General features: G+C 48.1%; 1 protein-coding gene across 1 annotated transcript in view; it reads left to right on the top strand.

The window, feature by feature from the left end:
* Nucleotides 1–17,176, top strand: part of SNRNP200 (small nuclear ribonucleoprotein U5 subunit 200) — a 231,109-nt gene that overhangs the window by 174,457 nt on the left and 39,476 nt on the right. The window contains 2 exon segments of the mRNA XM_030201646.1: nt 538–716; nt 6,968–7,119. Coding sequence (XP_030057506.1) covers nt 538–716; nt 6,968–7,119 — 331 coding nt within the window.

Below are 17,176 nucleotides of genomic sequence, written 5' to 3'. Positions count from 1 at the left end.
GTTTTTTGTGAGCAGCAGGATAAGTTAGCCACACAAGAACAATGATGTATGGCTGATTGTATCTAGCTTGTCCTTGGAAATTAAACAAAACAAGGTGGAAATCTGTTACAATTAAGGAGAAATAGATTTCACCACCTTCAGATTATCAAAATTGGAGCAAAGAGGGGAAAGAACATATTGCCGGCAGATATTTATCATGTCTATAATACTAAACCTCAAAGTAAATAAATATAAACATTTTGCAAGGAACGAATCAATGGAGACTTGTAGGGATAAATGTTGATCCGAGGAATTAACTGATTCCCTTACCCAAAATCATGGAGAAATGTATTTGTGACGCAGAGTTGACTGGACTATATTTGCCAGCTCCTACAGTACCAAGTTGAAAGCTGTAATAGAATAAACAAGGTTGAACTCTGAGTCTCTGTCTTCTCGACCATTTAGGGATATGTCAGGTGTTCTATCCTGTGTGATATTTGCTCTTGTGATAGGATGTTTTTCCTATGCTTACTGTTAATCCTCTGTCTCTGGTTGCAGGGCTTTAACATCAGTCACACTCAAACCCGCCTGCTCTCCATGGCTAAGCCTGTGTACCACGCCATAATGAAGCACTCTCCCAAGAAACCCACTATCGTCTTTGTCCCATCCCGCAAGCAGACACGCCTGACTGCTATAGACATCCTGACTACTTGCGCCTCTGATGTTCAGCGGCAGCGGTAAAGTTGGAGGGGTTTCTCTCTTTCTCTAGCTTACCCTTCATCCCTGATGTCCAACCATAGCAGTAATGCTGGAAAAAAGAAGGGGCACCCTCTGGAATGCAATGATGTTTCTTTGTGATAATCTGCTCCTCAGACAGCCCTTGTGGGGTGAAAGAGAGGAGTCCTTGGATGTAGGAAAGTCGGAGGAGAGAGAAATCTTCCTGGCTATCTACCTTTGCCCCTGATATGGATTTGCAGCACTGAAGCTATGGAGGAATCCTCAGAGGAGACATTTTTTTTTTTCATTTATAAAATTTTTATTGATCAAACAGGTTTACAACATTCCAGAACCTCAGGTTCCCTCAACAATTCAACTTATAAATATACAAACATTTTTCCACAAGCCTCTTCCCCCCCCCCTTCTCTTATTTCTTTGGTTTAACCCACCCTCCTCATTAAATTTCCCTTCAACCAGAAAGAAAAAACTTTTCCAAATGTTCCCATTCCTCTGCATTAGGATTATAACGCCCCTTGCATCTATCTGTCAACTTTTCCATAGCAGCCACCAATCTAAGTTTCTCTACCCATTCTGTCTTTGTGGGTCCCCTAGTTTGTTTCCATTTTAGTGCCACCATTGTTTTTGCAGCGGCCAGACCCATACGCAATAGTCTGTTTTGCCACTTCTTCCTCCCTCTTGTTTCCCCAACCTAGAAGACACCATTTTGGATCGCGGGGGAACACTATACCCACCATCTTAGTTAATGAATTTATCACTTATTTCCAGAACACCTGTAAAACTGGGCATTCCCACCAAATATGAAAATAGGTGCCCTTCTCCTTCTCACATCTCCAACATGTGTCTGAGGCATTGGGAAACATTGCCTTTATTTTATCTGGCGTGTAATACCATCTACTCAATATTTTGTAGGCATTTTCTTTGATAAGAACACAAATGGATGCTCTCTTAACTTCCATACATATTTTCTGCCATTCTGCTTCTGTAAATTCGGTCTCGAGATCTCGCTCCCATGCATACATAAATGGCAATTTTACAAAATCCCTTCCCCTGATATATTCGTAAAGTTTAGTGATTCCATTCCCTCTCAGGTCTATATCCCCCCACAAATTTTCAAACTTTTCACTTTTAATTGGGCCCTCTTTCATCCCCTTCTCTTTTATAATATAATCTTTCACTTGAAGATATGCATACATGTCCGTCTCAGGCAAGTCATATTCCCTTCTAAGGTCCGTAAAATTTTTAATTGAACCATTGTCTAGGAAATCCCGGAATCTAATCAAGCCCTTTTGGAACCATGTGGAAAATATCCTACCGTCCCTCCCTCCTGGAAATCCAGGTTCCTGGTTAATCCAAGCATAGGTAGGTCTGTGCTGGGCTCCCCATAACCTTTTCTTGAGCATTCCCCACAGCGTAAGTAGATGTGAAACAAAAGGGTTTAATGCCATCTTCCTATAATTAACTTCTGGGGTAGAACCCCATAGAAGGGCATCAAGCCGCCCCCCCCTGAACAAAAATCTGTTCCAACCTTGTGATAGGCGACAGATCCACTTTGCTCCAAACATCAATTTGTTTCAGTTGAGCTGCCCAGTAATACCAAAAAATATTTGGCATACCTCTCCCTCCTTGCTCCACCGCCCTCCATAGGGTCCTCCGGGAAAGTCTAGCTTGCTGCCCTCCCCACACAAGCCCACCCAACTCTGTTTGTATCTTCTGAAGCTCCCCCTTTGGGACTGGGATTGGTAGGGTTTGGAACAAGAACAGCAATCTAGGTAAAACGTTTTACCTCCTTTTTTGTTTTTGCTATCCTGCCCCACCATGACAGCCAGCTCATCTTCCATCTATTTAGGTCCTTTCGTATTTCTCTGATTAGGGGAACATAATTCAACACAAATAAGCTGTCTAAGTCACATGGAATCCAAATACCCAAGTATTTAAAACTAGTGGTTACTACCCGGAATGCAAAATGTCTTCCCATTTGCTCTTTTTCATGTTCTGATGTTGTTATTCCCATTATTTCAGATTTGTTGAAATTTACTTTGAATCCCGACAATGCTCCAAATGCATCTAATTCCCTCACAATTATAGGTAATGTCAGCAATGGTGCTCCCACATAGAATAAAATGTCATCTGCAAATAATGCTATTTTGTGATCCTAACCCCTTTAACATCCCTTAATTCTCTAATTCTTTGGGCCAGCGGCTCTATCGAGATCGCAAATAGTAGTGGGGACAAGGGGCACCCCTGTCTAGTTCCCCTTTGAATAGCAAATTGACTTGACCAGCCCCCGTTTACTTTAATCCTCGCCACCGGTGTGGAGTATAGGCCTTTTACCCATCCCACGAAAACACTTCCCAATCCCATCTCCAGCATTACTTCCCATAAATACTCCCATTCGACCCGATCAAACGCCTTCTCAGCGTCGACCGTGAGGAGTGCGAGGGAGTCGCCTCTTTTCTGTGCCCCCCAGGTGAGATTTAGAGTGTGTCTAATGTTGTCTGCTACCTGTCGTCGTGCTATGAAGCCTGATTGGTCCTCATGTATCAGGGTGGGAAGTATCTCCTTCAACCTCTCAGCCATAATTTTAGCTAGGATCTTAACATCTATATTAATGAAGGAGATTGGTCTGTAGGATCCACACACTGTTGGGTCTCGGCCAGGTTTTAACAATACTGAGATCCCTGCTTCTCGCATACTAAGTGGCGGATTGCCCTCTACAAAGCAAGCGTTCCCAATCCTCACCAATAACGGCCCTAACTCCTGCTGGAAAACCTTATAAAATTTTGCCGTGTACCCATCTAAACCAGGTGATTTCCCTCCCTTTAGGCCTTTTATGACAGACAGTACTTCTTGTAAATCAATCGGAGCTTCCAGTGCCTCCCTTTGCTCTGGTGTAATCCTCTGCAATTCTAAATCCTGCAAGTACTCTTGTATTACCTCTTTCTGGTGCTCTTTTCCTTTAGTATACAATTTTGTATAGTATTTCACAAATTGCTCTCTAATGTCTTCATCCCTATAAAACATTGCATCTTTTGCTCCTTTTATTTTAACAATTGTGTTTTTCACCTTTTTCTCACGCAACCTCCTAGCGAGCATGCTTCCCGCCCTGTTACTAAATTCAAAAAATCGCTGTTGCATCAAGCGTCTCTGAAATTCCATCTTTTTCATCTGTATAGTTTGCAACTCTGATCTCCACTTAAGGAGTTCCTGTAACTGTTGTGTTCCCCCTTCCCGTTGGTGCCTGGCTTCTTGCCTCACCAATTCTCTACGCACCTCCATTTCATGCTGTTCCCGTGTCCTTTTCTGATATGTTCCCTTTCGAATAAGGTGTCCCCTGATCACCGCCTTTAAGGCATCCCATAAGGTCCCCTCCCTCACCTCCCCGTTGTCATTGATTTCTAAATATTCTTTAATCGCTGTTCGAATCTCCTGACAATCCCCCTCCTGATCCAATAAGGTCTCATTAAGCCGCCAGACCTGTCCACCAACACGGTGGCCCATACCTCCCAATGAGATTCATACTGGGGCGTGGTCAGATGCATGTATACTTTCAATTTCTGCATTATTCACCACTCCCCATAGCTCCCTACTACACCAAATCGCATCAATCCTTGAGTAAGAGCTTTGAGCATGTGAATAGTGAGTGAATGTTTTTTGGGCTGGATGGTGGAGTCGCTACACGTCAATTAGATCTAGTTCCCTCATCAATTTTAGTAATAGGCGTCTACTATTCCCTCCCCCTCCCATCCGTCCTTTGGAATGATCCATTTCATCAACCGGGAAGTTAAAGTCCCCCCCCCCCCAAAATGACCCTGCCTTCTACAAAGTTCGTCAATTCTGCTCTGATATGTTCATAAAACTTTCCCTGACCCACATTAGGGGCATAAACATTTATTAATGTGAGCGGACCACTATTAGTCTTCCCCTTAATTGCAATACATCTTCCTTCTCCATCTTTATAGATGGCCTCTTTGACAAATTGCAAGTGTTCTTTCACGTAAATGACCAAACCTCCTGTTTTACTCCCTCTGGGATCGGCCAATATAAAGCCTTCTCCTATACCCTTATTCAAAATTAATGGTGTGTCCTGTGTCCTAACATGGGTTTCTTGCAACATAGCAATGTCCCATTTCATTCTGCGCAGTTCTCTAAAGATAATACTTCTCTTTTTTGGGCAGTTTAAACCATTTATATTCCACGATCCCACCTTTAACGCCCCTCCCCCCCCTCCCCGGAACCCCCCCTCCCCCCCATGGGTCTGTCCCGCAACTGGCTGCCACCCTCTCCAGCCAGTTTGCCCTTAAGGAAGTGAATCCCCCCCAGATCCGGGCCATGCAGCCTTTAAAGTGAAAACAGTCTCTAATCAGCACTCCCCTTCAATTTCCACTCTAAACATTTTCCCCTCAAACCAGTGTCACAAGTGTTCCCCCCTTCCTTACCCTTCCAGCTTTCCCTCTAACCAAAATTATGTCCTGAAAGTCCGTACTCTATACTGTTCAGGTTCCATCTTCAGTCTCAAGGTCCTGTCTCTCCGCACGCTGCGAAAGGCGCTCACGCCGCCCCTGCACCTTCTGCCAGCCATTCTGCTCCCTTCTGACTGGGCTTCGTTGTTGCTGCTGCTGTGTCCCAGCCGCCTCTTTCGGGAGGTCTGTACATCCCATTTCACTCAGTACTTTCCAGGCCCCCATATGCGAGTGTAGCCTCCGGGTGATATTGCCAGCTGTTATTTGTATTCCAAACGGGTGCAACCACCGGTACCGCAGCCCTGCTTTCTGTAAATAGGTTGTGACTTCTTTAAAGTCTCTGCGCCTTTGTAATGTTTTTTGAGCCAAATCCTGAAATACTGTAATTTTCCCTGTTTTCCACTCGACTACTCCCATGGATCTCGCTTTCCGCCATATTGCCTCTTTAATTGGGAATTTGTGGAAACAAGCTATTATGTCTCTCGGTGTTCCACCTCTCTGCGGGCCTAAACTTCTATGTGCCCTTTCTATTTCCACAGTCTCCATTTCCACGGCCTCGCTAGAGCTACTGTCGTGCTGGAACAGGAATGTGCAGAAATCTTTAACTGTTTGTATTGCGTCTTTAAATTGGTCTTCCTCTGGTACTCCCTTAAAGCGCAGGTTGCATCGTCGTGTGCGATTTTCTAGATCTTCCAATATTGCCTCCATCTCTTTTGTTGTTTGCTTCTCTGCTTTTAGGGACTTCTGTAGCTCTCTCACCTCTTCCGTTAAGGCCTCCGCCTTTTCCTCCGTCTCTGCCAGCCTGTTCCCGATCTCCCGCATCTCTTCCCGCAGCTCCGCAACTGCAGTGTGGATACTGCGTCTCGTCGTTACCAGCTCCGTTTTGAGTTCTTTGAACCAGCGTACAAAATCTTGCTTACTGATCTCAGTATCGCTAATCGCGTTCTCCTCGAGGTCTGGCTCCGAGTCATAGTCCTCAGCTACCATCTTGGTCCCTCGTGTTACCGCCCGGGAACCTGCTGCTTTACTTGCATTCGGGGCCTCAGACGCTAATTTAAATTTGGCCAATTTTTTCTTTGCTGCCATCGCTTCCGCGATTGGTGTGTTTGAGGGGTTTTCGCTTCGTTTTATCGGGGAAGCGCTGAGAATCGTCCCGGAGTGGACGGAGCTCTGCAATTAGGCAGCCATCTCCAGGGGCTGATGTCACTTCCTCAGAGGAGACATTTGCAGAGAGCAGACATATTTCCTCTCCTCACTCCATTACTTTGCATTCAATGTCCAAATTAATGTTCTGGAGAACTTCTTGCGTAATGGTCAGAGGATTGATTTTTCAGCTTCACTGCCTGTGTCCCTGAAATGAATCAGTAATGTGATATGTGGATCAAAGATAGGCACACGTCTATCTGAATGGCACATACCAACTCTTCTGGCAGTTGATTAGTTAAAAGCTTCAAATATCTCTCTAATTCAAGTTTTACTCTATTATGTATGATTAAATACCTATGTAAGGCAGTTAAAGGGAGATGACAGATTTCCTTAAGCTATATTGGGATTCCCATTCTCTGTGATAGTGTTATGGGGTGATGAGAGCTTGGGCCATGCTTCAGTATATTGGACTTAACTGGTCCTATCTGTAGATAATGAAGTAATGGTTCTGACAGTGCCATGGGAGTTAAAGAATAGAATATGGATGCCATACTGTGAGTTTTGCTTCCCCCTCAGTGGGGTGGTTGTAGTCGAGGACTATGCTGCAGTACTGCTAAGTTATACTGTCTTTCACTTTTAAACAGGTTTTTGCACTGCACTGAGAAGGACTTAACTCCATATCTGGACAAGCTGAATGACAACACATTAAAGGAGACCCTGCTGAATGGTGTGGGATATCTCCATGAGGGGCTTTCCTCCCTGGAAAGACGTGTTGTGGAGCAGCTTTTTAATTCTGGTAATTGGGGAGGAGAGAGAAAGGGATGTACTTTTGTGTCTAGAGGTGTATATGTATAGCAGCTCTTGAACTGTACTGGGCAGAGAGAGGAAGAGTATGCACATACGGCTCTTCCACAGCCTTCTGCATTTCATATATGAATATTACACCCATTCTAGCTGAAATCAGTGATCTGAGTTAATATGCAACAGCTGGAAATTTATCAGCACAATTCCCAAGAACATCATACGTTCTCTGCTTTCTATTGTAGTTCTAGCATCTTATGCAGCACTGAAAGCAGTAGTGTTTGCATTTATTTACTATTTGATAATATTGCCTTTCGTAGTCAACCTCAAATGCTAGCATGCTTTTTTTAACCGCTGTAAGACTAAGGAGTGATATCAGTGCCTCGTGGCAAAATACCTTCCTTTTGAAGGACTGAGGTAAGTGTTGGGGCCTTTTGTGACATGGCTATGCCCATCAGCACTGCAGGGTTCAAGGCACTTATCTGCCTGGCAGTGAGGTGATACTAATTTCCAATGCAGGGCTTGAGGTGCTGATGTTAGAGCCTAGTGGTATGATGGCAATCTGTACTTGGCCCTGATACAGAGCTGATGCAGTGATATGAGTGCCTTAGTGAAGTGGTAGTGTGTGCCTGTCCCCAGTGCAAAACATGGGGCACCAATGTTAAACCCTGGGTGAGAAGCCACTCTGTAACTCCTGTTCACTGAAGCAGTGCTGCTCAACTTGCTACTGTGATGCAGGATCTTTTGCACTACCTGTTTGAAGTTCTGACTGTGGTGCATGTGTAATGGAGCCACTCATCCTTTCTCTAGATATTATTCGATAAGGTAGCAGCTTTTATTAGGAGTGGGCAGCATGCATAAATGTTAGCATTTTAGTCATTTACACATTATGTGACAACATACACATAGAAATGACATTTTGTAAAATATCAACCAGTGTAAAAGGATACGTATCATTTGCATGGCACACACTTTCACTGTACACAAGAGTGGGATGTGTGCACATAGGTGGTGTTTGGGTGGAGCACACATGGTCCAACTAAGTATACTTATGGATTAGAGAATACTATAATTTACACGCATTCTTGCTAAATGTAAGTGATCATTTGCACCAGCTGTAAGGCTGAAGCATGTGATTGTGCCCAATGAAGGCACATTCTCAGCCACTTATATTAGTATTTTATTTAAAAAATTGTCACGAAATGCCTAGCACCCACCTGGGGTTACCCTGCGGCCACTTAGAGGGTCTGTCCCCAGCACAGCTCTGGTCCACCTGCACCTGCCGCTCGTGCTGTACGCTAGCACCCTCCTTCCACCGACTGGGTCGCAACCACCTTTGGGCGAGTCTCCTGCCCTTAAATTATCCCCAGTGATTTCTAGGTTACTGGAGATCACGGTCCCACAGTTCCCAGAAAGCACTCACAGACCCAACACACAAACCACCAGGATTCTTTATCAGTCCAGAGAAAGCAGGACGAACAAACGATTACATTTATTCTCATAAAAATATTGAACAGTGGACAGAAAAGTGTAATCAGCAAACAGTAACAAGTAACTGAAAAATGGATCAGTTATAACACTAGATAAACATTTGTTTATTTTCTGAAAAGTACCTGGGGAGATCAGGACATATAGCTGCTCACCAGTTATCAAATATAACTGTTTTACAGGGCTTCAGCAAAGAGCTTTCTCTCTGTTCTCCCGGGCTGAAACTGGAGCAAAAGCCAGTACACTTTAAATGAAAATGAGCTCCTGGGCCAATCAGCCCAGTCAAAAGTTTTTAAAACTTGGTTACATTTCTATAGGCATTTCCTTTATCTGCGTGCTAACTAAAAGAAAGAAAGTTCAGTTCTTTGTAACAGCTTAAAACATAACATGCACCTGTGGCCAAAGTTAAAGAATTAATACAAGCAGTTTTACAGTCTTAAAGCACACTGTTATGTGACAAACATAGGCACAATAGTTGTGAAATAGGCACCTTTTTTTACCTTAAACTAGGCACCACAAGGATAATTTTTGTAAAGGGGATGCCTAGTTTAAGAGGGCAAGTAGGCCCTTACTTAGGCACTACTTTATAGAAACACATAGGTGGAGGAATAATATAATGGCTAGTAGCCTGTGAACTAGAGGAACCAGATTTGATTCCCACTGCAGCTCCTTGTGACTCTGGGCGAGTCACTTAACCCTCCATCGCTCCAGGTACAAAATAACTACCTGTATATAATATGTAAACCGCTTTGATTATAACCACAGAAAGGCAGTATATCAAATCCCATCCCCTATCCCTATAAAATAGTAGAAAAAAATGGCAGAAATTGCAGCTACATTGTAGGAGCAGACATTTAAATATGGCCACGTACAGGCAAAAATTACTTCATAAAATTCCCTTCTAAGGTTTATTTACAGGTAAACGTGTGTGTAGGTAGAAGAGTACATGCTACTCAACCTATAGAAAGAGGCAGAGTTAGGCTGGGGGAGTGAAAGTATGCATGGAGGTTCATTTTCAAACATCTGCATGTACTTTAATTCACATTTATTACCTGTTTTCATGCAGGTGCAAAGTACAGGTGAGAAATGTATGTTGTGCATGTCAGCCATGTTTTTAAAGGGCAACTTTAAAAGGCATTTCCTTTATCATCTACTCCAGACCATTCCCAACAAGTGGCTAATATGCTCTCCTACCAGCAGAAGGAGACTGAGAACTATTGACTAGTGACACCTGTATAAGGGACTGTGCAGCCCTGACCTGCTCAGTATTTCTCAGTCTCCCAGCAGAGGTAGTTGAGTCTGTGCAACCTGGTCCTATAATTTTTGTTGGGTGCACTGGTTTTGTCCCCATTTTGCTTGGCTCTTTTCATTCTTTGATTGGTTAGCTCCTGGTTTGATTTTTGGGGAGTTGGAGAAATTGGCGGATGCCTTGTATGACATGATCCGTGCTTCTGCGAAGAACCTAGCCCTGGTAGTAATGGAGTGGAGATTTTTGTGGCTCTGGAATTGGTTGAGTCAGCTTCCATTTAAGGGTAAGTTGCTCTTCTGAGAGGAGTTGGAGAAGTTGGTTAAGAGCCTAGGAGAGTCTATAGGGTCTAGACTTGCAGATGATAGGTCGAGATCAGCTGCATGGTCAGCAGGTCGAGGTTGTTTTCGGGAATTTTGGAGGTATTGCCCTGGTAGAGGTACCGGGTCGCAGTGGGCTCATTTTTGGAATAGAGGCCAGTCTTTTCTGTCCTTTCCTTCCTTTCAAGGCAGTAGAAGGAGGGGGCCGTGAGGGTTTCTCAGGAGGTGCCGGTAGTGCCCGGTTCTCACAATGATATGAGGATCCAGCCTTCAGGGTTGCCCATGTATCTTCCAGAGCCCAGGGAAGTAGAAGCTTATAGCTCAGATTTGTCGTTTCCTCGCTTTTCGGGCTCCGGCACCCTAGGATGTTTTCCAGGTGCTAGGTTCCATGGCAGCAACCATAGAAGTGGTGCCATGGGCGAGAGCGCACATGAGGCCCCTGCAAGTGGCACTTCTAACTCAACTGTTGCCTCAAGTGGATCCTCTCTCTTCCTGGCTCCACCGAGTGGTGCACCTTAGCCTTCAGTGGTGGCTGGACCCTAGTCATCTGAGTCAGGATATGCCTCTGGATCCACCGGATTGGGTTCTGGTGATGACAGATGCAAGCCTGTCCGGATGGGGGAGCTCGGCCAAGTGGCTCAAGGAAGCTGGTTGGAGACAGAGGCTCAATGGTCCATCAATCAATTGGTGACCTGGGCAATACGTCTGATGGCTTTTCTAGGGTTGGTATGTTTCAGAGACGTGCGAGTCCTCTTGGACAGTATGATGACAGTAGCATATGTCGGTCGGAGGTGGGCACAGAGCCCTTCTTATGACCTGAGTGGAGCAGAACCTTCGGTTACTTTCAGCAGCACATGTTGCTGGGGTCAACAATTTGGAGGCAGATTTCCTCAGTCATCGTCTGGATCTGGAGGACTGGAGTCTGGTCCCCATGGCCTTCCAACTCATTATCGACTGGTAGGGTCCTCTGGTCATGGATCTCACGGCTACGGTGGAGAATGCCAAGGCTCCACGATTTTTCAGTCGCAGGAAGGAACCTATGTCTGAAGGACTGGATACGTTGGTGCAGCTTTGACTATCTCAGGTTCTTCTGTACTTGTTTCTTTCGTGGCCACTCATCAGTCTTTTTATGCTCCTAAGTTTAAGTAAAAATGTATGCACTCAGTCCAAGTAAATTTTGAGAGGCCAATTTATGAGCATAACTGTCTGAGTTAGGAGTATAAATCTTTTGAATATCAGGCCCCTCATCTAGAAAATGCTGTTCCTAAAGGTGTTATTTCTTCCAAATGAGTAAATAAAGTTCATGCTCTTGTGCGCTACCCCATTGTACACAATTTTTTCCCAATAGAGCAGTACTTCGTACTCGTCACAAATTTTTATCTAAGGTGCTATCAGGATTCCATCGTAATTAATTTTGTTTTTCCCCAAACCCCACTGTCATCTAGTGGATAGTCTTCTACACAAATTGGACTGTAAGCATGTATTAATATACTGCTTGCATACAATGCAGTAAGAAAATGTTTGCAACTGTTCATCTTCTTCAATCTGAGCAATCAGGCACCCAGGTTTCAAAGTGTACCCTATCTGAGCATCAGACCGCATTGAGTTTTGTTACAAAGCAGATCTCTCATATTGCTATTCAGCATTTTAAGAGCAAAATCCACATCCATTTTTAACCTGAAAGATTTCCTTATCGGAAATTTGCAAAGTTGCAACATAGCCGTTAGCAGACTTTCACTAAGCATTACTGCTTGGATTCTTTGTCTCCTATAGATATTCTCCGAGGACAAGCAGGCTGCTTGTTCTCACTGATGGGTGACGTCCACGGCAGCCCCTCCAATCGGAATCTTCACTAGCAAAGTCCTTTGCTAGCCCTCGCGCGCACCGCGCATGCGCGGCCGTCTTCCCGCCTGAAACCGGCTCGAGCCGGCCAGTCTTCTTTTGTCCGCACTCGGTACGGTCGTATTTTTCGCCGTGTCGAGCCCCGGAGAGTCGACCTCGCGCGTCCATATTGTTGAACGTGTTTTTTCTTCGGAAAAGCTTTTCTTCTACTCGGGAAGTGCTCCGGAACCCCTCCACCGGGTTCCGTTTCAATCCTCCCCGTATTTCCAGCTTTTGGCCCCGATAAGTTTTCTTTCGTCGTCGGGGTAGGCCTCTTTTCGGCCTCGGTCGAGATTTTCTCCCTCTAAAGTTTTTGGTGCTCTTTTTCCGTCATTTCGGACTTTGATTTCGCCGGCGTGATTTTTCCGCCCATGACATCGAAGCCTTCCAGCGGCTTCAAGAAGTGCACCCAGTGCGCCCGGGTTATCTCGCTCACTGATCGACACTCGTCGTGTCTTCAGTGTCTGGGGGCCGAGCACCGCCCTCAGAACTGTAGTCTGTGTTCCCTGCTTCAAAGGCGGACTCAGGTAGCGAGACTAGCCCAGTGGAACGTTTTGTTCTCGGGCTCTTCGTCGGCATCGGCACCGGGATCTTCGAGTGCATCGACGTCGTCAGCGTCCAGACCATCTTCCTCGGCCGCCCTTGCATCGAGTGCATCGAGGCATCGGGCCTCTGCATCGGCGCCGAGACATCGGATAGCTGCATCGACGCCGGTGGTACCGGGACCTCGTCTGCTGATGTCGTCGGACGGTGGTGCATCGTCAGGAGTGCAGGTGAGGGCTGTCCATTCCCCTGCTGGTGGCGGTGAGCCTTCGGGTGGGTCTCCTCCCACCCTGAGGGCTCCTGCGGTACAGCCCCCCCGAGACCGACCTTCTTCGGCCTCGGCCCCGAGGAAGCGACGGATGGATTCTACGTCCTCCTCGTCGGTGCCGGGGAGCTCCGGTGACATGCTTCGGAAGAAGTCGAAGAAGCATCGACACCGGTCTCCTCCCCGCGTCGGCACCGAGAGCTCTGGGTCGCCAAGGGATTCGGCACCCAGCAGGCATCGGCACCGAGAGGACCGCTCACCCTCTGTCCAAGAGGTGTCGATGCGCTCCACTCTGGACAGCCCGGAACAGCCTCCTCGCCCGGAACAGGTCCTGACGTCGACGCCTGCATCGACCTCACAGCCTTTCTCTGCAGCCGCTCTAAACGAGAGCCTCCGGGCCGTTCTCCCAGAGATTCTGGGAGAGCTGTTGCGCCCTACCCCTCCGGTACCGGCGGTGCTTGCGCCTCCGGTACCGTCGAGCGTGGCGCCGGCTGGCCCATCGCCCAGGTTGAGGTCCCCGACGTCGGTACCGCGTGCGGTGCCGGCAGCGGCCACCTCCCAGGAAGGCTCCCCGACTACGTCGGCGGAGGGAGCTTCGCCGATGCGGGCGAGGGAGTCTACCTCTCGACGCCCCCATTGTGGACGTGGCTCCACTGAGTCGAGCAGGGCGAGGTTGCAGACACAGGTTCGTGAACTTGTGTCTGACACCGAGGGTGAGGCCTCGTGGGAGGAAGAGGAAGATCCTAGATATTTCTCTGACGAGGAGTCTGAGGGTCTTCCTTCTGATCCCACTCCCTCTCCTGAAAGACAGCTTTCTCCTCCCGAGAGTCTGTCTTTTGCTTCCTTTGTCCGGGAGATGTCTACGGCCATCCCCTTCCCGGTGGTTGTGGAGGACGAGCCCAGGGCTGAAATGTTTGAGCTCCTGGACTATCCTTCTCCACCTAAGGAAGCGTCCACCGTTCCCTTGCACCATGTCCTAAAAAAGACATTGCTTGCGAACTGGACGAAACCCTTAACTAATCCCCACATTCCCAAGAAGATCGAGTCCCAGTACCGGATCCATGGGGACCCAGAGCTGATGCGCACTCAGTTGCCTCACGACTCTGGAGTTGTGGATTTGGCCCTAAAGAAGGCTAAGAGTTCTAGGGAACATGCTTCGGCGCCCCCGGGCAAGGACGCTAGAACCTTAGACTCCTTTGGGAGGAAGGCCTACCATTCCTCTATGCTCGTGTCCAAGATCCAGTCTTACCAGCTCTACACGAGCATACACATGCGGAACAATGTGCGGCAGTTGGCGGGCTTGGTTGATGCTCTTCCCCCTGAGCAAGCCAAGCCTTTTCAGGAGGTGGTCAGGCAGCTGAAGGCGTGCAGAAAATTCCTGGCCAGAGGAGTTTATGACACTTTTGATGTTGCGTCCAGGGCCGCTGCTCAAGGTGTGGTGATGCGCAGGCTCTCATGGCTGCGTGCCGCCGACCTGGAGAATAGAATCCAGCAGCGGATTGCGGACTCGCCTTGCCGTGCGGACAACATTTTTGGCGAAAAAGTCGAACAGGTGGTAGAGTCTCTCCACCAGCGGGACACCGCATTCGACAAATTCGCCCGCCGGCAGCCTTCAGCTTCTACCTCTACAGGTAGACGATTTTTCGGGGGAAGGAAGACTGTTCCCTACTCTTCTGGCAAGCGTAGGTACAATCCTCCTTCCCGACAGCCTGCGGCCCAGGCTAAGCCCCAGCGCGCTCGCTCTCGTCAGCAGCGTGCGACTCAGCAAGGCCCCGCGGCTCCCCAGCAAAAGCAAGGGGCGAGCTTTTGACTGGCTCCAGCAGAGCATAGCCGACATCCAAGTGTCCGTGCCGGGCGACCTGCCAGTCGGAGGGAGGTTGAAAGCTTTTCACCAAAGGTGGCCTCTCTTAACCTCCGATCAGTGGGTTCTGCAAATAGTCCGGCAGGGGTACACCCTCAATTTGACCTCAAAACCTCCAAATTGTCCACCGGGAGCTCAGTCTTACAGCTTCCAACACAAGAGGGTACTTGCAGAGGAACTCTCCGCCCTTCTCAGCGCCAATGCGGTCGAGCCCGTGCCATCCGGGCAAGAAGGGCTGGGATTCTATTCCAGGTACTTCCTTGTGGAAAAGAAAACAGGGGGGATGCGTCCCATCCTAGACCTAAGGGCCCTGAACAAATATCTCGTAAAAGAAAAGTTCAGGATGCTTTCCCTGGGCACCCTTCTCCCCATGATTCAGCAAAACGATTGGCTATGCTCTCTGGACTTGAAGGATGCCTACACACATATCCCGATACTGCCAGCTCACAGACAGTATCTGCGATTTCAGTTGGGCACACGCCACTTCCAGTACTGTGTGCTACCCTTTGGGCTCGCCTCTGCGCCCAGGGTGTTCACAAAGTGCCTAGCTGTGGTAGCAGCGGCACTTCGCAGGCTGGGAGTACACGTGTTCCCATATCTCGACGATTGGCTGGTAAAGAGCACGTCCGAGGCAGGAGCCCTGCAGTCCATGCAGATGACTATTCGCCTTCTGGAGCTACTGGGGTTTGTGATAAATTACCCAAAGTCCCATCTTCTTCCAGTGCAGAACCTCGAATTCATAGGAGCTCTGCTGGATTCTCGGACGGCTCGCGCCTATCTCCCAGAGACGAGAGCCAACAACTTGTTGTCCCTCGTCTCCCGGGTGCGAGCGTCCCAGCAGATCACAGCTCGGCAGATGTTGAGATTGCTGGGCCACATGGCCTCCACAGTTCATGTGACTCCCATGGCCCGCCTTCACATGAGATCTGCTCAGTGGACCCTAGCCTCCCAGTGGTATCAGGCCGCTGGGGGTCTAGAGGACGTGATCCACCTGTCCACGAGTTTTCTCGAATCCCTGTATTGGTGGACGATTTGGACCAATTTGACTCTGGGACGTCCCTTCCAAATTCCTCAGCCACAAAAAGTGCTGACCACGGATGCGTCTCTCCTGGGATGGGGAGCTCATGTCGATGGGCTCCACACTCAAGGAAGCTGGTCCCTCCAGGAACGCGATCTACAGATCAATCTTCTGGAGTTACGAGCGATCTGGAACGCTCTGAAGGCTTTCAGAGATCGGCTGTCCCACCAAATTATTCAAATTCAGACAGACAACCAGGTTGCCATGTATTATGTAAACAAGCAGGGGGGCACCGGATCTCGCCCCCTGTGTCAGGAAGCCGTCAGCATGTGGACCTGGGCTCGCCGGAACGGCATGGTGCTCCAAGCCACATATCTGGCAGGCGTAAACAACAGTCTGGCCGACAGGTTGAGCAGGATTATGCAACCTCACGAGTGGTTGCTCAACTCCCGAGTGGTGCGCCAGATCTTCCAAGCGTGGGGCACCCCCTTGGTGGATCTCTTCGCATCTCGAGCAAACCACAAAGTCCCTCAGTTCTGTTCCAGGCTTCAGGCCACCGGCAGACTGGCATCGGATGCCTTCCTCCTCGATTGGGGGGAGGGCCTGCTGTATGCTTATCCTCCCATTCCTCTGGTGGGGAAGACTTTGTTGAAACTCAAGCAAGACCGAGGCACCATGATCCTGATTGCTCCTTTTTGGCCGCGTCAGATCTGGTTCCCTCTTCTTCTGGAGTTATCCTCCGAAGAACCGTGGAGATTGGAGTGTTTTCCGACCCTCATCACGCAGGACGAAGGGGCTCTTCTGCATCCCAACCTCCGGTCCCTGGCTCTCACGGCCTGGATGTTGAGGGCGTAGACTTTGCCTCTTTGGGTCTGCCAGAGGGTGTCTCCCGCATCTTGCTTGCTTCCAGGAAAGACTCCACTAAGAGAAGTTACTTCTTTCATTGGAGGAGGTTTGCCGTCTGGTGTGACAGCAAGGCCCTAGATCCTCGCTCTTGTCCTACACAGACCCTGCTTGAATACCTTCTGCACTTGTCTGAGTCTGGTCTCAAGACCAACTCTGTAAGAGTTCACCTTAGTGCAATCAGTGCATACCATTACCATGTGGAAGGTAAGCCGATCTCAGGACAGCCTTTAGTTGTTCGCTTTATGAGAGGTTTGCTTTTGTCAAAGCCCCCTGTCAAGCCTCCTACAGTGTCATGGGATCTCAATGTCGTTCTTACCCAGCTGATGAAACCTCCTTTTGAGCCACTGAATTCCTGCCATCTGAAGTACTTGACCTGGAAGGTCATTTTCTTGGTGGCAGTTACTTCAGCTCGTAGAGTCAGTGAGCTTCAGGCCCTGGTAGCCCAGGCCCCTTACACCAAATTTCATCACAACAGAGTAGTCCTCCGTACTCACCCTAAGTTTCTGCCAAAGGTCGTGTCGGAG

This window comes from Microcaecilia unicolor, chromosome 4 (assembly GCF_901765095.1).
Source record: "Microcaecilia unicolor chromosome 4, aMicUni1.1, whole genome shotgun sequence".
NCBI lineage: Eukaryota > Metazoa > Chordata > Amphibia > Gymnophiona > Siphonopidae > Microcaecilia > Microcaecilia unicolor.
This window is presented reverse-complemented; position numbering and strand designations above follow the sequence as displayed.